This window comes from Bos javanicus, chromosome 7 (assembly GCF_032452875.1).
Source record: "Bos javanicus breed banteng chromosome 7, ARS-OSU_banteng_1.0, whole genome shotgun sequence".
Classification (NCBI taxonomy): domain Eukaryota; kingdom Metazoa; phylum Chordata; class Mammalia; order Artiodactyla; family Bovidae; genus Bos; species Bos javanicus.
Window position 1 is genome coordinate 71,526,560 of NC_083874.1, and position 25,997 is coordinate 71,552,556.

A 25,997-nucleotide genomic window follows, 5' to 3' on the forward strand; every position below is an offset into this window, starting at 1 on the left:
TTTCCAGCCAGAAGTCAGTCAGCACAATCTGCTAGCACTGTGGCTCCATCAGAAAATCCTCTCCAGTAACCGACCTGGGAGGGAAGGGGGCCTTCTCAGCACCAGCCTCTCAGATCCCTGCACGCTGGAAACCCCTGGTCCGGGGGCAAGATTCGTCTATAGGCTCCTCACGTCTGCCCGGTGGTTCTCAGGCAGGCTGGCGTACCCCGTGTACCCCACTGAGGGAGAAGTGGGCCTGGGGCCGATTTGTAACTGATAAAGAAGCACTTAAGTATGACGTTGACTTGAGTCATGCCTGGAACAGACTCAGGGTCATCCCTATCTGACTGTAGAATGAACTCTTTGCCGTGGCCTGTGAGGTTCTGAATAAATTTCTGGCTTTGCATCTCTTGTCCTTGTCTCCTTTCTCACTCACTCATCCCTCTGGCCTTCAGCTGGTTCCTCGGATAGGCCAAGCTCTTTCCTGCAGCGGGGCTGCTCCTTCTGCCAGTACAGCCCTCTCCCCTTTTGTCTTGCTATAGCTCGGGTTTCGGGGCCCAGCTTTAAAATTAACCTCTTTATGTACTGATGTGGAGGGGACTTCAGATTGCCTTGAGGAGTTGGGGAGCTGGTGATATTCTGTACTTGTTCTACACAAAGGTGACAAGGTGTGCAAATACATGAAAATTCACTGAGCTGTCCATTTAAGATTTGTAGACTTTATGTGCATGCTAAGTCGCTTCAGTCATGTCCAACTCTTTGTGACCCCATGGACTGTAGCCTGCCAGGCTCCTCTGTCCATGGGATTCTCCAGGCAAGAATACTGGAGGGGGTTGCCATATTCTCCTCCAGGGGATCTTCCCGACCTAGGGATCAAACCCGGGTCCCCTGCATTGCAGGCAGATTCTTTACTGCCTGAGCCACCAGGGAAGCCCAGGTTTTATGTAAATAAACCCCAAAAGACAATATCTTTAAAAAAATAATTTCACCCACTTCCCTGTCTCCTGTTCTACGACTCTCCACCGCGGCACGTGCCTTCCCATCCTGGTACAATAATTACACTATTTGTTGTTTTGTTTGTAAATTGTTTCTCCCGTTAGAATGTAAGCCCCATGAGGAGAGAACCTTGCTCTGTCTTGTTCACTGAGGTACCTTCTGGAGTGTAGCGCAGTGCCTTTCACATCGTGCCTATTAAGAAAATTAGCAAATGGATAGATGGAAGAATGAATTAAAAAGCTTGGATTTAATGATGGAGGAAAAACGGGTGGAGGAGGTTGGCCTGAGGTTAGATGCTCCTGACTTCCAGCTCCCAACAGTTTAGGGGTCTTGTGCTGGAAGCCCAAGTCCAGGAGCAGCTGGGAGACCCAGCACTGTCCCGTCTACACCTCACTGGGGTTGTCCTGGTCGGCATAGATGAGGAAGCCCGTGAAGAGGCTGTCAGTCCAGTATGGGTCGTAAAAGAGCCCATTCTGCTCAGAGTAGAAGATCTGCAGCCAGACCTCGTCCCCCTGCCTGAGCGCCAGGATGGTGGAGCCCGAGGCCACGTCGTGGTTGCCCGTGTTGGCGTCGAAGGTCCGGATGCGATACTGGCCGTTGTGCACCAGGCCGATGGCCAGGTGCTTGTTGGCCAGCGTGATGTCGTAGGTGAAGTAGTAGATGCCCGGCACACCACAGACGAACTTGCCACTGGAAGCGTTGTAGTGTCCGCCCTCGTTCATTAGTATCTTGTCGAATTTGATGGGCAGCCGCTCCCGCGGATAGCTCTTGGTCACTGCCACGGAGAAGGCCGACTTGGCGTGGCTGCTGCCGCAGCTGCAGGGCCCCGGGAGGCCTGGCTCCCCCTTCTTGCCCTTGGGCCCCTTCTTGCCAGGTGTGCCGTGCTTGCCCGGGGCACCGCTGACCCCTTTGGGGCCACGTGGGCCGGCCCGCCCAATGGCCCCAGCTTTGCCCTTCGGGCCTGGCTTCCCCCGGTTACCTGTCCGGCCAGGTGAACCTGGAAGACAGAACAGCTGGTGTCATGGAGGGGACCGCAGAGAACTAGGCAGAGGGCTTGCTCTGGCTTTCCATCCTTAGAACACAAGGCTTTGGGTAAAGGAAAGAACACAGTCTGTGCAGTCACACAGAAATGGATGCAAATCATGACATTACCAGGGGCATTTCTCCCATCTTATCTGGAAAGTGGGAATGGTAACATGTGCCTTCCAGAATCATGTGGATTGGGGCAAAGATAACTTGTCACAATTCATGCCCTTCCCTTGTCCTGCCTTTGAAGGAAGAGTCTGGTTCGTCTGCCAGGTCAGCCCTTCCCCAGGCTGTGCTAATAATGGGTTGAGACAAGAATTGTAAGAAGCCTCTTGACTTCAAAGCATTGACCTTAGTGAAATCCTTGACCAGTGCCTGAGATCCCTGCCCATGGGGGCACGGGTTTTTACAGCACTATTGCTTACAATAACAAAAACTAGGAACAATTAAATGCTTATCCAAAGGGAGATGAGAAAAATTATGGTCCATCCCTTATATGCAATTATCTGTATAATTTTTTACAGAGTTTTTAAAAAAATGACACAGATTTACACATACCATATGAAAACTTCTCTAAAATATACTGTTAAGTGGAAAAAGAAGGTGGCAGAAACTCTTTTTTATTCAAAGGAAACCACAATGCCCATTTGCACATTTGAGTGCCTGGCACCTAGTAACCATTCGCTAGATGTATACACTTGGTGTATCCTGCAGAACATTTCCATGGTAATGTTGCCTGCAGAACACCTCTGGGTTTTTAATTCCCATATTCTAATAATGTGCATTTCTCTCAACACAGTATTTTTGGCTGATGATTATATAAAAACACTTGTATTTATGTCCCCCAAACTCAATACAACATTTTACATTTTAAACAAAACGTACGGGTAACTGGAGTCATATCCAAACACAATGGGTAATTGAAACTGTTGGCAGGCTGGCAGAGCTGGGGGGTGGGCAGATGTTTTGGAAAGCATGTTCATGCTTAGTCATGTCTGACTCTTTGCGACCCTTTGCACTATAGCCTGCCAGGCTCCTCTGTCCATGGGGCTTCTCTAGGCAAGAATACTAGAGTGAGTTCCCAGACCCTCCTCAGGGGATCTTCCCAATCCAGGGGTTGAATCTGGGTCTCCTGTGTCTCCTGCATTGCCAGTGTATTCTTACCCGCTGAGCCATCAGGGAAACATGCTGGATGTCAATTAAGGAGCCTGCGGCTGGAGGTTGCTAGGTGTAAGCAGTGTCTTAGCATCACTGCTCACAAAGCAAGGGTCCGTTAACCACCCTATGAACTGGGTGATCAGCAAGTAATGCTGCAGATATTTTACATCCTAACAAGGTGCTTTGCTTCTCATATGTATATATGCAGGCCTTTTTGTGTGTGTGTGATTTAGAGTTTTGGGTTAATGTGTAATGCATTTAAATTTTTCCTATTTTAAGTAATTGGGAAATAAATTCCCAAACAGCATTTTCTCACTGAACATCTAGTTTTCAGATGTTCAGATTGCTTATGCTAAGTACTTGGCAATGTTTGGTATTAGTATACATATATGTAAATACACAGAAAGGGACCAGGAAAGACATGCATTAACCGGCTGACAGTGCTAACCTTTGTGGGATGACAGGAGGACGCTGCGGTGGAGTGGGCAGTCTCCAGTGGGTCTGTTGTCTGCCTGGCACCCCTTCCTTTGGAAAACTGCTGTTCACTGCTTAATGTGGTCCTAGTGAGGCTGTCAATCACAGTGATCAACTGCCCTCACCACACACACAAGGCACACTCACACCCAGGGGTGGGCATTTGACCCAGTCCTGACGAATGGTGGTACCTCACCTCTATGGTCAAAGTGATTGGTTCAGAATGAATATGTGATCAAGAAGAATCAGTCATCCTGAGAACTGCTCTATGGATCAAGTGGGCATTTCATAAATTCCAACCTTTGTGAGAACCAAGCTAATATACAGAGAAGCAAAGCCTTGACAATATTTGAGCTCCTGGATGCAGCTATTCCTGAAGCTTGGCTCTTGGACTTTCTAGTTGTATGAGCCAATAAATTCCATTTGGGGCTATAAGTTGGGTTTCTTTTTAAACTTTTATTTATTTATTTATTTAAATTGGGTTTCTGTTTCTTGCAACCTAGCGAGTTCTGAGTACTATTTCAGGAGACTTGCTTAAAGTCACTGAGCAAATCAACAGTGCAGCAGGGGCAGGGACAGGAAATTTGAGCCTCACTGTTCCTTTCCAGAGAATACACTTTTTTTTTAATTAAAAAAATTTTTTTTGGCCGCGCTGTGCCATGTATGGGATCTTAGTTCCCCAACCAGGGATTGAACTCGTGCCCCCTGAAGTGGAAAGTCCTAAACACTGGACTGCCAGATAATTCCTACTCTGTTTTTCAAGGAGACATTAGTTTGGTTTATAAGGAAATAAGATTCATATATATTAGTTTTCATAACTTTGCAAACCCCTTTTGAGTCAGATGTTATCAACGGGTGGGAACAGGAGGGACAGGGACTGGGCTTCTTACCTTCCTCTCCGGTTTCCCCTCGGTCCCCGTCCTGGCCATCCTGGCCATCTCTGCCTGGAAAGCCCATTCTTCCCACCATTCCTGAGGGCCCTGGGGCTCCTGGGGGGCCGGGTGGACCCTGGGGGCCAGGCATGCTGCAGATGAGTTGAGGGGAGCCCTTCTGGAAGTCTCTACGGGCAAAGGCAGCCAGCAGTGGGTCGGCCGCACAAGGAAGGGCACAGGCCAAGAGCACCCAGGGGATCATGGTGGCCACCTGTGGGAGGCAAGAGAGCTGTGAGTAGGTGAGTCTGGCCATGGAGCTAACTGGAGGTCAGCCGTCCAGAGAAGGAGAGGGCACCTGGGAGAGACATGGTTATACTTCTGCTCCTCCCTCTCTCTCACATCACACTCAAGTAGCCGGACAGTGTTCCCACACCTGGACATCCAGGACTCGGGGCAGCACATTAGCGGGTGAGAAGTGAGGTATCAGTTCTGAGTGTTGGTGCCGCAAGCCTGAGCAGCACTGGCAGACGATGGGCACAGCTCTTCTGCTTAGGGCTCCCTGTGTACCAGGCCTGGGCCAGGAGCTTTCCACATGTTACTTAATCTCATAGCATCTTAACCGAATAGATATGAGGGGGAAAGGGAGCTCAGAGAAGTTCACAAGGTGACTAAGGCAGGCAATTATTGTGGCAAGGCTGGGATTTGAATGAGGCCATGAAGATCCAGAGCTTGTGTGCTTTGCTCCAGGCTACACTGTTTTTGTTTTCATTTAAAGAATAATAAAAATGATATACTCACATTGTTATAAAGTCAAGTAATAACATAAAGCTTATAATGAAAAACCGTGTGTGATCTTCAGCACTACCCATCCTCTACATCAACCCCCTCCCCTCCCCCAAACTCTTTTGGCTATTTCTTCTGGAATTGACATTAAAAGATAACATGCTTACGTAGCTTATTTTTATCTGTTTTAAAGATGTTTGTTTTCTTTTTTTTTGTACTGTGCTATACAGCATGCAGGATTCTAGTTCCCTCACCAGGGATTGAACCTGTGCCCCTTGCAGTGAAAGCTCAGAGTCCCAGTCACTGAACCACCAGGCAGGTCCCATCAATTTCAGACATTGCCTTTTGAATTCCTATTATGACAGATGAGGATTCAGCCCTTTTGCATCACTCAAGATAAGGATTCAGCCCTCTTGCATCACCCTGTTTTCTCCCTTATGCTGTTTAAACATAGTTTTTGACTAAACCAAAATTCACTCCTTTAAGTATTATAACTATTATTTACTGCTAAGCTAAGCACCATACTATAATTATACTTCCTTTGTTATATACACTTTTCTTACTGGAGATATTAATAATTTTATTTGCTTAGTTTTCTACATCACTGATTTGTACATTATCAAATATATCAGATAATTTACCTCTCCCATTTATTTTCCTGAAGACGTAAGTCCCAGAGCCCTCCCTCCTCCCGTTCCAACTTGTGTACACACTTTACAGCCCAGGATTTTCCTTTATAACCATCATGGTGATTCTCTTTGTCTCCTGTGTTTTATCTTCTGCTTTGGACTTCCCTGGTGGCTCAGACGGTAAAGTGTCTGCCTACAATGTGGGAGACCTGGGTTCAATCCCTGGGTTGGGAAGATCTCCTGGAGAAGGAAATGGGAACCCACTCCAGTATTCCTCCTGGAGAATCCCATGCATTGAGGAGCCTGATAGGCTGCAGTCCATGGGGTTGCAAAGAGTTGGACACCACTAAGCGACTTCACTTCACTTTACAAATGCATGCCTTCCTTTTATTTTATTTTTTTCACTCTCCTACAGTAGCTTCCTGGATAAGAAGTGTGGGATGTAATTTTGGGGGACATTTTGCAAGTCTCGATAAGTCTTAATTTCATGCCATGTTCTTAAGGCTGGGACAGTGGCGACATGATCATACCAGACACCAGAGTGTTACATGACCAGAGATTATCTACCCCAGCCCCTGTCCGGGAAGATGCCAAAGCAAAGGCCCAGAGCAGAAATAAGCCACTTGTTCAAGATCTCGCGACAAACTGACTCAGTCACTTTGCAATGAATAGCTTCTCTCCTAGGAATGAAATATTGTCCCTAGGAGGGAGAATATTCTAAGCAAGACTTTCTGCCTCTAGGATGGGCTCTGAAGTGGTAGCTGGCTTTGTAAATTTAGGTAAGCCCTTTTCCCTCTCTGGGCCTCAGTTTCTATGCCCTGAAACATAAGGGATTGGAGGACTTCCCTGGTGGTCCAGTGGTTAAGAGTCCGCCTGCCAAAGCAGGGGATGTGGGTTCAATCCTTGGTCTAGGAAGACTCTACATGCCATAGGGTAACTAAGCCCGTGGGCCACAGCTACTGAGACTGGGCTCTAGAGCTTTCGAGCAGAAACTACTGAGCCCACGTGCCATAGCTACTGAAGCCAGCACACCCTAGATCCCATGTTCGAAAACATGATAAGCCAGAAAATGCGAAGCCTGTGTACCAAGGAGGTGACCTTCCCAGACACCCTGGGGGACCAGCCCTTCCTCTTCCTGTGTGACTCGGCAAACACCATCTATCTTTAGGCCTTCATGCTTTAATCACTGAGGAAGACCCAGAACTCAGTGCATCTCTCTGAAATAAAATTGTCCTTGGTCCCAGGGTCTTTTCTCATAGGGACACACTTCAAAAGGCGCAACTAGAGAAAGTCCACACTCAGCAATGAAGACTCAGCACAGCCAAAAATAAAAATAAAACATTTTTAAAAATCTACTAAAAATAAGGGGTTGAGTGTGCATCAGATTCAACTGGAGGGCTTGTCTAAGCCCAGATTTCTGGGCCCAACCCCCAGAGTTTATGGTTCAGTAGGTCTGTGTTGGGGCTGGAGGATTTGAGGTACTTTGAGGCATGCTGAAGGTGGTGGTCCAGGGACCCATTTGACTGCAACTTGGGCTTCCCAGGTGGCGCTAGTGGTAAATAACCCACCTGCCAAGGCAGGAGACACCAGAAACACGGGTTTGATCCCTGGTCAGGACAATTCTCTGGAGGAAGGCACGGCAACCCACTCCAGTATTCTTTCCTGGAGAATCCCTTGGACCAAGGAGTCTGACAGGCTACAGTCCATGGTGGGGGTCACAAGAGTTGGACACAACTGAAGCAACTTAGCACACATACAGACTAGATGATTTCTAAGGTCCTTTCACCTCTGATGCTGACTGAGACTCTGAGACTCCACTCTGCCCTCTCTTAACAGATGCGAAGCCTTGCTGGCTTCTCTGTTCCCACATAAACTTCGACCACTTCATCAGAGCCTTCAAGCATGAGAGGGCTTCCTGCAGCCATTGGGCTGGCAGTAAAGTTGAAACACTGCTCAGGTCTCACGGTCAAGGCTCACACTTCCCTCCTGGGCCCTCAGTCTCCCTTCGCATCCTGCATTGCCTGGGGCCTGGGAGCCTGTCCAGACCTCTGCGCTTGCTCTGGACCTAGGCTGACTCTGCCCCTCCTCCTGGCCCCTCCAAATCTTTAACCCTGGGAACACATGAAGAGGAGAGACGACCAGGCCTCCCCTGCCGGGAAGAGGAGTGGAGATGGTGCTGGAACTCGGGGAGCTGCTCTAGTTTCAGCTCTGTGCTCACCAACCTGGTGACTTTGCACCAGTCACTTTCCTTCTCTGGACCTCAGAGAAGAAGCGTCCCTGGCCAGGGAGAGATGATTTAGAACCAGACACTTTAGAACCTAACTTGCCTTAAATAACATGTAGTAACAAAGTTATTATCTTTTCAATTTCTGTAATCCTAATTAAGTAAAGAAAAAAGATTTCAGTTTGCTGACAGTATATCTTTCATGTCTCCATACCCCTTCCTAATATCCCTTTTCAATGAAGAACACTGTCATCTGTGGCAGTGCACACTCATTCTTATGAAATTTTGTGCAATTTGGAAACCTTGGAGACCCCCAGACAGGACTATGGTGCCAGACACCCTGGGATAGAGCATCTGCTGGGGTGCAAGGAAGGCCTGTGGCTCGATGTGAGGAAAGGGACTCAACAAGGGCACAAGTTAGCTCTGGGGATCTAGTCATTTGGAGACGATGCAAAGAAAGACTTAGTAGGTGATAGAAAGAGTGTTAAAAATCCATATTTTCATCTGGGCACCAGGACATATGCGAGGACATATTGTATGCTCAATTGGGGGGTCAGGCCAAAGTGAAGAACTGACAAAGGAGGAGCCTTTTTTGTCGTTTTGTTTTTAAAGTTCTTTTTCTTTCTTTTTATTTATTTACTTATTTTTGGCTGCACTGGGTCTTCATTGCTATGCACAGGCTTACTGTAGTCACAGCGAGCCCGGACTACTCTCTAATTGCAATTCACAGGCTTCTCATTGTGATGGCTTCTCTTGTTGCGGAGCAGGTTCAGGAGTTGTGGCTCTAGAGTTCATGCTCAGTAGCTGTGGTGCAGGAGCTTAGCTGCCCCATGGCATGAGGGATATTCCTGAGCCAGGGATCAAACCCGTGACCCCTGCATTGACAAGCAGATTCTTAACCACTGAACCACAGGGAAATCCAAAGGAACAGTTTTGAGAGCTCATTCCATGACTCTGGGCACTCTTGGATTTTAAAAGGCAAGCTTTGGGAATTCCCTGGTGGTCTAGTGGCTAAGATACTGTTCTCCCAATGCAGAGGGCCCAGGTTGGATCCCTGGTCAGGGAACTAGATCCCACATGCTGCAGCTAAGAGTTCACATACTGCAACTAAAGATCTCGAAAGCCACAACAAAGACCTGGAACAACCAAATAAGTAAATATATATTTTTTAAAGTGCCACTCTTGAGTCTGGGAGGGGGAGAGCTGTGGACATGCATCTGAGGACTGCATGCCAAGTTGGCCGCTGGCAGAGTAGCTGCCTGCCAAATGGAAGGAGGAAGAGAGCTCTCTGGGGCACAGGGAGGGAGCAGACTGCCTTCTCACCCTCCTTGGTACACAGAAGGTACCAGACATTCTGCAGTAGGAGCCAGCCTGGGCCAGAGGGACCAGGACAGGAAGTGAGAGGCCCAGCAGGGATAATCATGCAGGGTTATCTAAAAATAAGAAGCCTGGACTTGCCTGCAAAATGAAAGTGTGACGGACTGCTTCACAGTTGTTACAGTCAGAGGGCTTAACTTGGGAACGCCCAAGAAGGTACACCCAAGAAAGAGACATCATCCGTGTCTGCCGGGTCCAGGGGAGCTTAGCCCTGTCTCAGCCATGAAACAGGAACCATCTGTCCAATTAGTGCTTCTTCTGCTCCTTCCTTCAATCTGGAAAGAGGTGAGCTAAGGTGTCCCAGCCAGCATCACAGCTCCACTGCGGGACAGGAGGAAGCCTCACTTTTGAATGATGATTGAAGAGCAGATTACCTAGGAGTAGACTGCCAGGGGGAGCACCTTTGAAGAGGAAAAGTTAAAATTTTACCTCCTTCTCCTTCTGCCTCTGTAACTCAACTTGCTCCTTGCAAAGTCTAGATCATGTAGGTCTCAGAAAGTGGGGACTCACAATACTAGGAACTGGAGCTTATCTCACTCACCCTTGTCCTGCTCTTTGCCGTCGCCCTAACCCCTGCAAACCCGAAAACCTGCTTAATCACGCCTGTCCATGTATTAAAAACCTCTGTAACCCCTTTGTTCAGGGCTCAGAGCTTGCAGTGTTAACTCCTCTGGACCCTCCAGCATGATAAACCTGAGTTCTCCAACTTTCCAAGTGTGGTGCTTGGTTTCTCGAGTGCTGGTTTCTGCAACACCTTCACTGGCTAAATTATAAAGGGGCATGCGTGCTAAGTTACTTCAGTTGTGTCTGACTCTTCGATCCTATGGACTGGAATCCTTCAGGTTCCTCTGTCCATGGGAGTCTTCAGGCAAGAATACTCGAGTGGGTTGCCATGCCATCCTCCAAGGGATCTTCCGACCCTGGGGATCAAACTCTTATGTCTCCTGGATTGCTAGGCGGGTTCTTTACCACTAGCGCCACCTGGGAAACCCTATAGAGGAGCTTTATAGTACCTAAGAATACTGGAGTGGGTTGCCATTTCCTTTTCCAGGGCATCTCCCTGACCCACGGATTAAACCTGGGTCTCCTGCATTGCAGGCAGATTCCTTACCATCTGAGCTATAGGGAAATCCCTGTAAAAGAGCAGAGGGAGGCCAAAATTAAGGGGCAGTTTAATTAAGCTGCTGTCTTCTGGTGTCTCCTGTGCTCAACATGGGCTGTGTAGTTACTGGTAGAGATGGGAGGCAGACTTAGGAAACGGGGTGGAAGCTTACATGTTTGATGTACTTTTGGAAAACTGTGTCCTAGATTCCCCAGGCTCCAGGAATCTCCATCTCTTTCCCTTGTCTGCTTGACGAGAGTCTTGCAAAACTGGTCTTAGTGTTACTTGTGAGCTGGGGCACATCTGGGACCCCAGAAGAGAAACCCACTTCTCAAAGCAGATTTGAAATAATTTGGAAAGTTACAACCTGCAAATATTTTGGACGAGGGAAGGAGGAAAGAAGGAAGGAAGCAGGTGGGAGCAAGTCTTCCAGGCAGATGAGAGTCTGCAAGACAGGCAGGAAAGAGAGAAGGCAAGAGGAGAGAGAGAAAGGTGAAAGGGGAACCCTGTGCTTTGGGTTGGCTCCCCTCTTGCTTCTCATCTCTACTCTGGACACACAAGCCTGGCAAGAGGGAGCAAGGTCTGTGCTCTCCAGCCTCTGTGGACAGCAGGGGATCTGGCTCAGTGAAGCTGGCCCAGGGCAGGCCCCAGGGGCTGGGTGGAGGCGTGGGGCTCTGGAACTCGAAGGGAGGAAGGGATTTCTCTGAGCTGGAGCCTGAAGGTTCCTGCAGCTCCAGCCAGCAACTGTTTTGGAAATAGAGGCAGGGAGACTAGGTTCTGACTCCAAACCCAGAGGGAAGGAGAGGAGAGGTTCCTTTCCTCTGGGGCACCTCCAAAACAACCAGCTCTACACAGCCCTGCTCCCAGCCTACTCTCCACACCACAGTGGTGAAAAAACTAGGGGTAAGTGCCTGGAGAATGGACAAGTGCCCAGGCATCCAGACAAGTGAACTCTTGCTGAGTTTTTAAAATAAATATAGGTGCTCGCTTTGGCAGCAAATATACTAAAATTGGAACTATAGGGAGAAGATTAGCATGGCCCTTGCACAAGGATGACATGCAAATCTATGAAGTGTTCCCTATTTTTAAAAATATATAGCCAGCGGGAATTTACTATATGACACAGGGAGCTCAACCCAGTGCTCTGTGACAAGCTAGAGGGGAGGGATGGGGTGGGAGGTGGGAGGGAGGTTCAAGAGGGAGGGGACATATGTGTACCTATGGCTGATTCATGTTGATGTATGGCAGAAACTAACACAACATTGTAAAGCAGTTATCCTCAAATTAAACATAAATATATTTTAAAAATTTAGAATTACAAACTTGAGGAGAGCCCCAAGGGACCATCCAATCCAACCTGATTGGTTACAGAGAGGGAAACTGAGACATAGGCAAACTGACTTAACTGGACACCTAACAAGTTCCTGGCACTGTGCAAAGCTCTTTACTGGGATTATTTTATTTGAAGTTTACAATAAGCCCTACAAAGCAGTAAACTTACTGTCTCACTTTTCATCAGAAGAAACAGAGGCTCTGAGAAATGAAATGATTTACCCCAAATCACACAATTTGAGTTCTGGGGAGAATATTTGAACCCAAGTCTGACGGGCTCTGGAGACGATGTGTAATGTACTACACCTTGTTTCCTTCTCTGCTATTTCTTTTTTCTCCCTCTCTGATTTATAGAAGAGGAAACTGAACTCAGAGAGGCGAATTTGCTCGTGTTTATACAACTAGTTCGTGGCAGAAGTTATATTTGAATTTGGGTTTGGCTGACCCTAATGCCCAAATGCTTTCCATTAAGTCAGCATTTCTTGGATTTTTCTTCCTAAATATCCCAAATCATAGCAAGCACAGGCCAAAGCCACGCACAGCAATAGAGAAATTTCTTTGATATCTTTTTATTATATCATTTCAAACACAGACACACATGCCAAACATACACACATATATAAAATACGTGATTTGGAACATGTAAAAGTGATGCTTTTTCTCCCTCAGGATATTTGAGATCGACATTTGCGGGAAACTCCTGTCTTCTGAGAGGCCCGTACATGGCTTAGCCAAGGTGATTAGGAGCAGTCTTCTGAGCCCTGACATCCCACCATTGGGATGCCCCTTTGGAATGTCAATGGGATGTTCCCAGGGGCTGAACCAAGAGATGAGGGTGCACAAAGCACCTCCCCCAAACACCATCAGCTCATTCCTGGCTTACAGCTGGCAAGCGCCTCTGCCCAGGTCTCTTGCTCCCCTGATGGCCATTTGCCTGCCCAAGCCAGAGGGATCATTTACAAATGTAGCTCAGCCACATCACTTTCTAGACAGTCTCACTCCAGTGGCTGCAAAGAGCAAATATTGGAACCCCTGATGCAGACCTAAAGGAAATGGCCCCCTGCTTCCATCCTAACCCAGGCTAGTCCCCTCTCTTCCTACACTCCCCTCCCCTTCAGGCCAAGCTCTAACCCACCCCTTGGTCTGCAAGCTCTGTTCCACCACCTTCTTTTTCACCTCATAGAGCACAGGGCTCCACCCCTCCTCTGGGGAGAAGGCTTGCAGAATATTTTACACATGGCAGATCCTCCATAAATATCTGTTCAACTGATAAGAAAAAAAAGTATTGGTCCTTCCTTATCTTTTATTTGCTTATTTATTTGGCCACATTGGGTCTTAGTTGCAGCATGCGGGATCTAGTTCCCTGACCAGGGATTGAATCCAGGGCCCCTGCATTTGGAGTGTGGAGCGTTAGCCACTGGACCACCAGGGAAGTCCCCTTCCTCATCTTTAAAAAAAAAACTCTCTTAGTTCCTAAATTGTCCTTGGTAGTGTGAGTTGAACAGGGAAGGCTGCATGGTAATTTTCCTGCCGAAGGGAAAACAATATTAGTTGGTTCAGCCCCTAAAATGGAATCATGAGGTGCTGAACTTGGATGAAGTTCTTCAGTCTGGTTTTAATTTGCTCAGTCCCTGGGTTCCTCATCTCTCAGTTAAGTAGTTAATGAATCATAAAGCCATGTGTTCTAGGAAAACAGTAGGAGCTAAAGGGCCTCGGCCTGAGGTCCACCGTCAGGACCTCCTCCCTGCTCTTGTTCATGGTCCTCAGGACACAACCCCTGCTTCATTCCCAAGGGCCCTCTATTCACAAAGTGACGTGAGAAGGGCCAGCAGCGGGGACATGGGTCTCTCACTGCCTCTACCTGAATGTGGCTGCCAGTGCAAACTCCAGAGACACTTGTCCGGGCCTTGAGGCTGCTGAGTCTGAGTTTCGCACGATCTTCCTTGGAGACTGGAAGATATAAATTGTGCTCAAATAAATTTGACCTGTTAGATACCAGGTCACACTGACAGGTGGTGGTGTTTCACTCAGTGCTAGTAGCTATAGGAAGCAGTCACTTAGTTTCCTCAACTATCCAAAGGGAATAACAGTATACTCAACTCATGGAGTTTGCGCAAGAATAATAGCTAATGTATTCAAAGCGTCTAGCCCCAAGTGTGACAGAGTAAAAAGTTCAGCAGCTGAAGAGAACTCTGAACTCTGCCTAACTGCCTTCCCTTGGAAGCCTTCAGATAGCTGCCTGCCTCATGCTTCACGTCTCAGGGCTCACGCCTCTTCAGAGAGGCCCACCCCTGCCTGTTTGCTCAGACCACCCTGCTCTTCCTTCCAAAGCACTTGGCCCAAGTTGTGATTATGTATTTTTTGTTTCCTGGCTCATTAACTTTCTGCTCTGTCTTCCCCCTAGAGTGGAAGGTCCAGGAATAGAGAGGCCCTGCCTATCTTGCTCTCTGTTATGTCACCAGTGCCCAGAGCTCAGCTCAGCTGTTCAACAGCCTTGAATGAAATAGTCACTCGTATGTAATAAAAGAGCAACAGGAGCAAAAGGATGACAAAGCCACACTTGGCCTCTGAGGAAACCCAAGGAGACCACTGGTCTTGGATTCAGAAGAGGTGGGTGCCCGTCCTAGTTTTGTAACTCACTGGCCATGTGGCTTTGGGAAAGTCATTTCCTCTTAGTTGGGCCTCCACTTCCTCACCTGTAAGATGGACATCACAACCCTCACCCTGGCTGCCTTACAAGGTTCTTCTGAGAATTTAATAAGATAACCAAAGTTGAAAGCAAATCATGATACAAAAGTTAGAGCCTTGTTTAAAACAGTAACTGCCACCAACTGCAGTGGAACTAACAGCAGCACCATCCTGACCTCCCAGCAGAAGCCCCCGGAACGCTTCAGGGGAGGACACCTGACTCTGACCCGGCCAGGCAATTCTCCCTGTGTTTGCAGTTGAAAGAAGAGGGCTGGTGGTGGGAATGGGGTGGGGCTTGCTCGCTGAAAATTCGCTTTGATGGGAGTGAAAATTCCATGATGAAAAACATCCCATGCCCTCCCTGAATTCCAAGAAGCAAATTGGAAACAGCTTCTCTGAGAAGCTGAAGAGAGGCCCGATGGGAAGAGAGAGGAGCTGGCTGCCGATCCTCCCACAGGGCTCACGGAACGAGGTCTCTTTTTCCTCGTATCTGGAGACGGATGCCCATGTGGAAACACTGCAGCACCGAGTCTAAACACAAAGGATTAAAAGTCATGGGGCCCACTTGCCAGGAGACCTCCGAAAATATCTGATCTGCGGCTTTTTCCTCCCACCCTCTGCCCGTTTTTGGCTCAGTCTAGCACAGAGTCGTACACAACTAAAGCGACTTAGCAGCAGCAGCAGAGAATAAAAAGGATCCAGCCACAAAGCGTGACCTAACGAGGCTTAGGAGCCAGATATCGCGAGATTTGCCTCAGCTGGAACTCTGACTGCACACCGAAAGTCAGCCTGGCAGGCACTGCAGTATGCCACCAAGTTCTAGTCTCTGACAGATAGAGCCAATCTCTTACACACCAATGCACGTGACATGTGGTGGGCGTGCAGCCCGCTCTCTGGGCCCGAGGCTGCTTCACATGGGACCTCAGCTGTTGGAGTCAGACTCTGAGGCGGCTGAAGCCAAAGCCGTCTGGTTTCAGTGCTACCCACGGCTTTCTCTGCCCTGGAGACCAAAGACCGTAGGGAGAGAAGCAGGCAGCTGATGTATAGGGTGTGAGGACGGGCGAGAAGGCCCGAAAGTGTTCAGCTTCTACTGAGTTCTGCCCTCCAAGTGGCCTTCCAAAGGGCTGCCCAATAGGAGGAGGATATGAGTCACATGTGTCTTTTTAATTGGTTTCACCGCCAGGTGAGAAAGATAAAAAGAAGAAGATGAAATTAATTTTCATGGTATTTAGCCCCATATATCTCAAATACCATCATTTCAACATGTAGTCAGTGTAAAAGTTGTTGAGGCATTTTACATTCTTTAATTACCACTAAGTCTTTGAGGCCCAGTGTGTATTTCACACTTGCAGCACTGGCCACTAGCTGTGGGTCCTTCTGCAGGTTACTTATGCTCCCTCCCTCATCCTCCTCCCCACTCCAAAATGGGGATGATAATAATGGTACCTACCTTAGAAGGTTTTTATAAGGATTTAACTTGCCTAGAGTAAGGCCTGGGATAGGGGAAGAGATATAAAAGCATTGCCTATTCTGTCCTTCTGAAAAGCAAACAAGGTGATGGATTTTTTTTTTTTTTTGATGATGGAGTTGAAACATGATACAAAAATTCAGACCTTGTTTAAAATTGTCACCAACAGAAACTGAATCAACCAAAAATTACCCTCACCTCCTCCACGAGTCCTGTGGCATTTCACCTGGAGCCTCTGTATTCTCCTAAAAATTATCCATTTTCAGGTGAGATAGTTTGTTTTTCTGTTTCTTGCTACCAAAGGAGAGTCCTGTGGAGGCTTGGCCTTCACTCCTGCCATTCCATCAACAGGGAAGAACGGGGGTATCTGGCTTGGCCCCCTACCCCTGATCCATCTGGCAGGTTCAGGCTCCACAGAACAGAAATAGGGGAATCAGTCAGAGTGTTGATCTCATTAACTGACAGGAGGACTAAATGGGCTATCATGTATGCAGATACTTGGTACTGTTTCTTGGAAAGGATGCCTAATGGTGTGGCTTATTCTTATTGCGTTGGAGCCTAGACATTGGGGATCTGAAGATGAAAAGATGTGGGTGCTTCCCTTATAGGGCACATGGTCTGGTTATACTGAGGGTCCCACTGGCATACCTATGCGACCAGGCGAGAAACAAGCCTTGCTCCTCCTTTCTCTTTGATCTAGGCTCCCTTGAGGAGCATCCAGGACCACACACAGGCAGGGGAAGGCAATTTGGGAACTAGTTGATCCCTTGGAACAGTATGGAAGGGACTATGTTTGAGGATTCAGGAACTAAGGGAGAGGAACAAAGTCTGTACTCTGAGGGGTTCGGGAGAAAAAACTGTTTTCCTTGACTTCCTTGGGCTTGCTGTTTTCCAGGAACTCACTTCCAGTCAGGCCATGATGGGCATTCAGGGTAACTTTAAAGGTGTGACACAATGCTAGCCTTTGAGAGCACATGGCTGAACTGGTGGTTAAGAAGTGGTTAACAGTCATTTTCTAGCTGTTTGACCTCTGTTACGTTATTTAAGCTCTCAGTTTTCTTGTCTGTGAAATAGGAAAAGCTATGTGTATGGTCTTATTTGAATTAGTAAATTTGAAAAAAAGCATGGTATAAAAATATTTATTGTTTTACTTTATATGTGAAAATTTGTTAAGAACCTTGCAAGGATATTCTAATAGGTGAGCAGAAATTCTAATGGGTAAGCAGAAATACCTGTCATCCTTCAGCAGGTGAGTATTGAGTTACATCAGTTTGAATTATTTGAGGACTTTAGGAATGTCTCCATGAATAATTTGATTGCTCATACCTCATTATAGAGTAATTGTGAATATTGAATAGGATCATTCAGTGAATAGCTCACAATAAGCCCTCAGTAATATTAATAATGGTATTATTCTGATATAATGATAAAATTTGAAGACAATGAGAGAGATAATGGGAGAAGGATAAACGAGCAGACCTGGGTCTGCTGTTTCCTCATCTGTAAAATGGTGAGAACAGTGACCTTGTGAGGAGTTGAACAGTTGTGAGCTTTGGGATAAACAGCATTGAAGGCAGTTGTAACAGTTGAGGGGATTTTATGGCATGGCATGAATGCAAAGGTGCAGAATTTCTATGGGTGTACCCTACTTTAAACAAGGATCTAAAATTGGAATTTAGTCATTCAATGATCAGCTTTTTGTTGAGATTGCAATGTGCAAGGACTTCTGGCTGAGAGCTGTGGAAGATGGTCCTGCCACTGATGAAGTTATAATCTAGACAATAGGTGACCAACTGGCTTATCAATGGCCTTATGCAAACCACAGACTGCACTGTGCTTTCATTCATTCATTTATTTATTTTTAAATAAACAATTTGAAATTGTTGCCAATGTAAAATTTATGTTAAAATCAAGATTTCAAAGTAAAATACAGAACATATCTAACCAAGGAGGTAAAAGGCTTGTACTTAGAAAACTATAAGACTTTGATGAAAGAAATTAAAGATGACAGAAACAGATGGAAATATATATAGTGCTCATGGATGAAATAATTAATATTGTTAAGATGACTATACTACCCAAGGTAATCTACAGGTTCAGTGCAATCTCTATCAAAATACTAATGGCATTTTTCACAGAATTAGAACAAATGATTCTAATATTTGCATGGAAACACAAAAGACCCCAAATAGACAAAACAATCTTGAAAAAGGAGAACAAAGCTGAAGGTATCATGCTCCCTGATTGTAAACAATACTACAAAGCTGCAGTGTGGCTCTGGCACAAAAACAGACACTTAGATTAATGGAACAGAATAAAGAGCCCAGAAATAAACCCATACTTGTATGGTCAATTAATCTATGACCAAGGAGGCAAGAACATATAATGAGACAAAGACAGCCTCTTCAAACTTGATGTTGAGAAACTGAACCACTTTCACATACTATATACAAAAATAAACTCAAAATTGATTAAAGACTTAAATGTGGGACTTGCAATCATAAGACTCCTAGAAGAAAACATAGGTAGTATGCTTTTTGACATCACTCTGAGCAATAATTTTTTTAGTATGTCTCTTCAGCCACAGGCAACAAAAGTAAAAATAAACAAATAGTACTACATCAAATTAAAAAGCTTCTGCATAGCAAAGGAAACTATCAACAAAATGAAAAGACAACCAACTGAACAAGAGAAAATATTTGCAAACAATATATCTGATAAAGGGTTAATATCCACAGTATACAAAGAACTCGTACAACTCAGCAGCAAAACAAACACGCTAACAAAAACAAACCTGATGAAAAATGAACAGAGGACCTGAATGGACATTTTTCCAAAGATGGCCAATAGACACATGATGATGCTCAATATCACTAATCATCAAAGAAATGCACATCTAAGCCACAATATCATCTCACAGTTGCCAGAATGGCAGTTATCAAAAAGACAACATGTAAATGTTGGACAGAATGGGGAGAAAAGGGAACCCTTGTACATTGTGGACAGGGATGTAAATTGGTGCGGCCACTGTGGATAACAGTAAGGAGGTTCCTAATAAAATTAAAAGTGGAACTTCCATATGATCCAGAAATTGTACTTCTAGGTATTTATATGAAGAGAACAAAAGCACCAATTTGAAAAGATATGTGTACCCTTAGGTTCACTGTAGCACTATTTACAATAGCTAAAATATGGAAGCAACCTAAGTGTCCATTGATAGATAAATGGATAAAGAAGATATAGAATATTACCAGCCATGAAAAAGAATGAAATCTTGACATTTGTGACAACATAGATAGACCTAGAATGAACACAGAGGATTTTATTTCACAAGAAATAAGCCAGAGAAGAAAATCAAATACCATATGATTTTCACTTACACGTGGAATCTAAAAAAGAAAAGAAAAACATAACAAAACAGAAACAGAGTCATAGACACAGAGAACAAACATGTTTGCTGGGGGGAGGCAGAGGAGACATGGCTGAAATAGGTGAAGGAGAGTAAGAGATAAAAAATTCCAGTTACACAATAAATAAGTCACAGAAATGTAACGTGCAGCCTAGGGAACATAGTCAATAACATTGTAATAAACTTTATAGTAACATGATAACTAGACTTATTGTGATTATTTTGTAGTGGTAAAAATATTGAATCACTGTGTTAGACATTTGAAACGAATATCCTAAGTCAGTTGTATTTCAGTTAAAAAAAAGATTTCCAGGCAGCCCTGCAAACGTGGCACTGTGAGCAGCCGGTGCGGAGTGTTCAGGCTGTGGTCCGTTGCCTGCGCACCATCTCTGCACCCAACGTGCCCTGCCCACCATGGTCCTGGGGACCCCGCTCTGAAGACAGTGTGGAAATTCATAGAAAAACATGAATGGGTAACAACAGAAAAATGGTGTTGGATCAGTGGCAATCAGCAGTTTTGCACAGGAAGTTTTGGGAGTTTATTGTAGTCTGCCTGAATTGGGGACAAAACTGAAAAAACCAGGAATTTGGTGCTTTAGAAATTGTGAAAGCTGTTAGGGAACTCTTTTCTCTTCTATCAGGAGAAGTAACTGAAATTAATGAAGCTCTAGCAGCAAATCCAGGACTTGTTAACAAAACTTGTTATGAAGATGGTTGGCTGATCAAGATGACACTCCATAACCCTTCAGAAATAGATGAACTAATGAGTGAAGAAGTATATGAGAAATACACAAAATCTATTGAGGACTGAAAATGGAACGCCTAAATAAACTAGTTTGAAACAAAAAAAGATTTCCAGCTGTTTTTCAGGATCTGAAGGACCTGGCAACATTCTGGCAGGGCACCAACTGACTGCCTCTTGGACAAGGTATTATGGCTGAACTGTGTTTCTCCAAAATTCATGTGTTGAAGTCTTAACCCCTGGAATCCCAGAGTGGGACTGTACTTAGAGACAGGATCTTTAAAGAGGTAATTAATGTCAAAGTCATATCGATGAGTCCTAATCCAATATGACTAATATCTTTATAATAAAAGGAGGTTAGGACACAACACCCAGACCAAGGGATGACCATGCGAGGTCACAGTCAAAAGGTAGGCATCTGCAAGCCAAGGAGAGAGGCCTTGGAAGAAATCAAATCTGCGATCACCTTAATCATAGACTTCTAGTTTCCAGAACTGTGAGAAAATACATTTTTGTTGTTTAAGCCATCCAGTTGTGTTACTTTGCTAAGACAGCCCTAGCAAACTAATACCAAGGACCTACGTTCTTCAGTGTCCAGTCCTCACCACTCCTAAATGCTATGCATCCTGTTCACTTACGTATCATGCATGGTCCCTGTTGGCATATGAGTTTGCAACCCCTGATCTAGAGGAAGAGGGTATTCTCCATATGTGTTCTCCATATAAGTTGTGTGTTTATATTTCAAAGCTCTCGTGTTCATTTTCTCCTTTCATTTCCCCCAAACTTCTAAGAGGCTGGTTCTGTCATCCCCATAGGCAGGAAAGAATACAGAGCTCAGAAAAGTGAACTCATTTTTCCCAGGTCAAAGCTGGGACAGAACCCAAGCCTTAACTAACTGGACAGCTGTGTGTGTGTGTGTGTGTGTGTGTGGTATAAGCCAGTTACAGCAATGCACAAGTCCAAAGGAAGATTATTTTCTTGAAAAAATATTTGGCATAGGATTCCCTTCACAAGTGAAACCTAGATTAGAACTTGATTAACAGAAATCTGACTTATGCAGCAGTTTATCTCACGGAGGCAGTGCCAACTTGGCAGGCCTTTGACCTGGGGGAAAGTGGGGGAAGCTATGAGTAACACAGGGACTGTGCTGCCCATAATGAGCATTTGGGAGTAGAAAGCATCAGAGCCTGGGACTGTGGCAGAGAAGGTCCAGTCATCTATGTCCAGTCTGCAGGTGAAGATGAGAGGAGGAACAGCAAGACAGGGAAGAATGGAGGGATGTGCAGAGAAAGAAGTAACTTCCTGGGGGAACTCGCTGAATATCTGATGGAGGCGAGTGGCTTTCAAGATGCCCCAGACTTGTGAAAGAAAATTCATTTGTGTAATGCCACACTATACACAGGAACAAAGTATATGCAGATACAGAAAGATGAAAAAGCAAGTTGCAGCAGGGGATGTCAAATATGCCTTTTCTTTGAGTTAAACAAGAGATAAATAGATATGTATATCTATATGTATGTATATATAGACAGATTTTATATATATAATGAAATTTCTGCAAGGACACACATCTTGTTAAAGGGCTTACCTCCCAGAATTGGGAAAGAGTATGTGGGTTTTTACTTTTCAGTTTTCACCTTTATATACTGTGTGAATTTCTTAAGATAAATGTTGTTAGTTTTGTGTCATTTAAAACAAAAGGTAACCCTAAGGCTTGAGGATTGGAAGATAGGCAAGGTTGTGTCCTTGCTAGGGAATGTGGAGAAGTCAGACATCTGGCGAGAAAGGAAGCGTGTGTTGCACTGGATGTATTAGCATGAAGGGCAGTAGGGAGGGTGTGAGAAGTGTGGAGGGGTTGCAGAGGGGCAGTTGAAAGTGGACGTAATGGATATGATTACCAGACAACAGAATGAATCAGAGGAGAGCTGTGTAGGTGGGAGGGCAGAATGGAGGAACAGAGAGGATTTTGAACAATGCTAGCTGAGCATCAGCTTTGGGTTGACAGATATAGGACAGTTGCTGCTGGTTCAGTGGGGTCCCTGGGAGATGGCAAGTCTAAGGAGGGGACCCTTGAAGGATTCCACACAGGGGAGTTTTTCAGTCAAAGGGAGAGGAGAATTGCACTGAGGTTGTGCAAAGGACTGACCTGAGCTGCGAGGCTGCAGGGGGGCAGTGCCACTGTTTAGTTGAGAGGAGCAGTCCCAGAAAGGGGCAGTGGCAGTGGGGATGGAGAAATAAGAACAAAGTAAATAAGACAAGGCTTGGAGAGAGGCAGTGGGGAGGGAGAGTGAAGAGCGCCGTGAAGAACTGAGTGCATATCTCAGCTTGCTGGTTGCATATCTCAGCTTGCCCATCTGTATGATATATTTAATTAATGCAATGTCAAGAATCAATGAAATAATGCACTTGATAGGTAACTATGATCGTTAGCTCAGGTATTGGGTTCAGACTTACCAGGGTTCAAATCCTTTTACCACCAACGACTAGCTGTGTAACTTGAGCAAGTCGTTATTGTCTCTGAACCCGGTGCCCCTTCTGCAGGTGGGCATAACGTGTTGTCATGGAAATGATGCTGGCAGGGCCTGGCATAAAATAAGCGCTCCACAAACGGTCGAGCTATTACCATTACTATCAAGAAAACCACTGAGCACAGATCCTGCCACAGGCTCTGTAAGCGCTCAGTAAATGTCAATTCATGTTGTAATTTATAAGGCAGAGGACGAGAGCCAGGAATCCGGGGGTTGCCCGGCCTGCTGGCGGTTCCCTCCCTCGTACTTCCTATCCCCGCAGTCACTGCGTATTCTCCCCATCCCTGCCCGCACTTAATGTCCCTGCCGGAGGGCGGCGGAGGTGCGGGCTGGGCGGACCGCGTGTGGACACTTACCCTCACCGCCGCCGGCCACGTCCAGGGGCGTCTGCAGCCACGAAGCTCTGGGCCGTCCCGCCTCCCGCTGCTGCAGCTCAGCCGGCGCCCGCCCCAGGCATACTTTTCCCATCCCGTCATGGGCGGGAGACTTTTCCACCCGGTCACGTGGGCCGGCCCGCAGAGCGGCCGCGCGCTCTTGGGCTTTGGTTGGAAAAACCTTTCAGCTCCTGTGACAACTTGATTGTGTCGATGGATCGTTCTGTGCGTAGAACTTGTCAGTGCATTTGAAGATTTCTGTGCAGAAGAGTGATCCTTATCCAGGCGTTTGCAAGGGTGTGGGTATGTGGCACATGTCTAATGAGGCCTGTGTGTGAGCATGCATCTCGCTGTGAATCTAGGAGTACTGTGGACGTGACAGCTTATAAAAGAGTACCTTTCTGTGTGTACTGAATGTAAGGGTGGTTGAGAGAGATTATGAATTACGTGTATGTGTTTAGCTGTATGTGTGTGTGTGCAGAAGAGCATGTGTCCAAATATACATTAGGGCTATGTCTGCACATACACATGCATATATCCAAGCTTGCAGCTTGGTGTGCAACAGAAGTGTACTTCAGTTGCGGTATGTACACACTAGTGTTTGGATTTCTATGTTGGGTGCACGTTTAAATGTGTGTATGAGTAGGCAATAAGTGCTTATCAATGTGTATGTGTATGATACTGTGTGGCACCTGTTTGTGCAGTGTTTATATGTAAATGTACCTTGGTGTGGGTTTTGTCCAGATGTGACTGTGCGCACATACATAATAATGGTTGGGGGCCCCTGTGACCCCACCCTCATCTCCCTCCTCCCCAGAGGATGAGGCTTCACTGGCCTCACTAACTATCTGGCTTAGCCTCAGGTCCTTGAGAGTCATGCCCCTGCTGGAGGACTCCAGCCCCTAGATGGGCAGGGTGACCATGTTTAGGTAGCAAGCAGACACCAGAGGAAAAAAAAGTGATTAGAGGCCTGGCTTTTACTTCTCCCTATTCCTTCCCCTGCTCTCTTTCATTAGCTACCAGTATTTCACTTGGCTGCCAGAGCATCTGATGAACAGATGGTATATGACCCAGGGTTTATTTGAATGCAGATATGTATTCAAATTCTCATGCAGGTTCCACCACTGTAGACTCGTCAGTTACCCCAGGTGATATTTCACTTTCTGAAAAGTAGGGAGAATAATAATTATATTACTTGCCCTGTCTTTCCCCTTGGAGTTGTGATACTCACTCACAGAGAGGTTTGGTAAGCCATCGAGCTATGTAGAGAATTAATATTAAGTAAATATTATTTGAGGATGAAAGTTAGTGGGCTCCGCAAACATTTAGTAAACATCTTGTATGTGTCAGCCCCCATCTAGGTGCTGGGGATCTAGATGCACCCGTACTCAGTTGTATCTGACTCTTTGTGACCCTACGGACTGTAACCTGCCAGGCTCCTCTGTCCATGGGGTTCTCCAGGCAAGAATACTGGAGTGGGTAGCCGTTTCCTCCTCCAGGGGATCTTGCTGACCCAGGGATTAAACCCATGTCTCCTGTGTCTTCTGCATTGCAGGCAGATTCTTTACCACTGAGCCACCTGGGGATCTAGAGGTAAACCAAATAGACTTGGTGCCTGGCCTTCTGGAACATGGAATCTAGTGGGGATGATTCAGGTGGTTTCATGTGAAATGTATTACAGAAGAGGGAGATACTGAATATGAAACTGGGAGGTCAGGGGAAGATCTAGGGAAGCAGCGTTCAGTTGAGCCTGAGGGATGGCGGGGACTTGTCTAGGTGTAGGGGACTTGAGAGGGTGAGAGCGCTAAATTGACTGAAAGATAACATGTGAAGTGGAGTTAGTGTTTCAGTTCACAGGAAACGGGACCTTGGTCTGTTCCCAGACATGTCAGGAATAGACAAGGTGAGGGAACCTGGCTAAGGATGCCTGGAGGCCATTCAGAATCTAAAAGGCTCAGGAAAGCCCCTCTCCTAGGGTAGGGTAAGAATCTCACCCCCCACGGGTCTCCAGTGTAACTCAGGTTGAGATCACTGGCATGCCCTTGTTGGCAAGAAAATGGTTAATGAACAGTATAGGGAAAGGCAGTGGTGCCACTCTTAGCACCGGGCAGCATCTAATAAGTGTTTACTGGCTGTGTTAATGCGAGTGGATGTTTTCCCAACTTTTGGAGGTACCCTGGAACCCAGGTCCCCTGAAGCCGAGGAGATTCCTGGGGCCCTTGTCCTGTGGGTCTCTGCAGTGGTGATGGTTTCACAGAGCAGGAAATCTAAAATATTCATGACATGGCTATTCTGGGAGCTACTTCTAGCTACATGGGGGCTCAAGACTTCTTCTCACTAACTTGTTTATGTTTTTTATTCAGTCCACAAACATGTATTACCTGTTATGAATGTGGAGACAGAGAGATGAACTTCTGGTCTACAGGGAAATGAATGTGAGTACAAATTACTCTAAGATACAAAATACAGTATGTCAGAGGAGTAGTGCAATGTGCTATAAAAAATGAGAAGGCTTTCCCCCTTTGATTTAGTTCAGTTCATTTCACAGTTTCATTCATGTCTGGAGAACATCCTCACCGTTGAATGAGAGGGGATGAGTACATTAAGATACGGATGACCAGAGAGGGATTACAGTCTTATAGGGGCAGCCATGTACCTGACAGGGTAAATTTGCTTTTCCACATCTGTCCACGCCTCTCATGAGTGTGCCATTTCATACTGCAGAGATTGTTGTTGTTCAGTCACTCAGTTGTGTCTGACTCTTAGCTACCCCTAAGGACTGCAGCATGCCAGGCTTCCCTGTCCTTCGTTATCTCTCTGAGTTTGCTCAAACTCA

The 25,997-nt window shown here is 46.0% G+C and overlaps 1 protein-coding gene, 2 non-coding genes and 1 pseudogene across 3 annotated transcripts; 3 read left to right on the top strand and 1 right to left on the bottom strand.

Moving 5' to 3' along the window:
- Nucleotides 1–1,203: 1,203 nt before the first annotated feature.
- Nucleotides 1,204–23,259, bottom strand: C1QTNF2 (C1q and TNF related 2). The gene is made up of 3 exons (XM_061424239.1): nt 23,144–23,259; nt 4,524–4,776; nt 1,204–1,972 (listed from the first exon to the last, which is right to left on the bottom strand). Exons 2-3 carry the CDS (start codon nt 4,765–4,767, stop codon nt 1,359–1,361), a joined length of 858 nt encoding a protein of 285 aa, XP_061280223.1. The 5' UTR covers nt 4,768–4,776; nt 23,144–23,259; the 3' UTR covers nt 1,204–1,358.
- Nucleotides 9,135–9,207, top strand: TRNAG-CCC (transfer RNA glycine (anticodon CCC)). The gene has a single exon. It is a non-coding gene; the product is annotated as a tRNA-Gly (tRNA).
- On the top strand, nt 11,605–11,707 carry LOC133252268 (U6 spliceosomal RNA). Its single transcript, XR_009737881.1, has one exon. It is a non-coding gene; the product is annotated as a U6 spliceosomal RNA (small nuclear RNA).
- Nucleotides 17,028–20,449, top strand: LOC133252154 (glycine cleavage system H protein, mitochondrial-like; annotated as a pseudogene).
- Nucleotides 23,260–25,997: the final 2,738 nt, after the last annotated feature.

Excerpts from the sequence above, each read along its gene's own strand:
- C1QTNF2 (XM_061424239.1), bottom strand. The coding sequence starts at position 4,767 with ATGATCCCCTGGGTGCTCTTGGCCTGTGCCCTTCCTTGTGCGGCCGAC. Across the intron at positions 1,973-4,523 it reads AGGGGAAACCGGAGAGGAAG|GTTCACCTGGCCGGACAGGT; the intron begins GTAAGAAGCCCA and ends TCTGTCTTCCAG.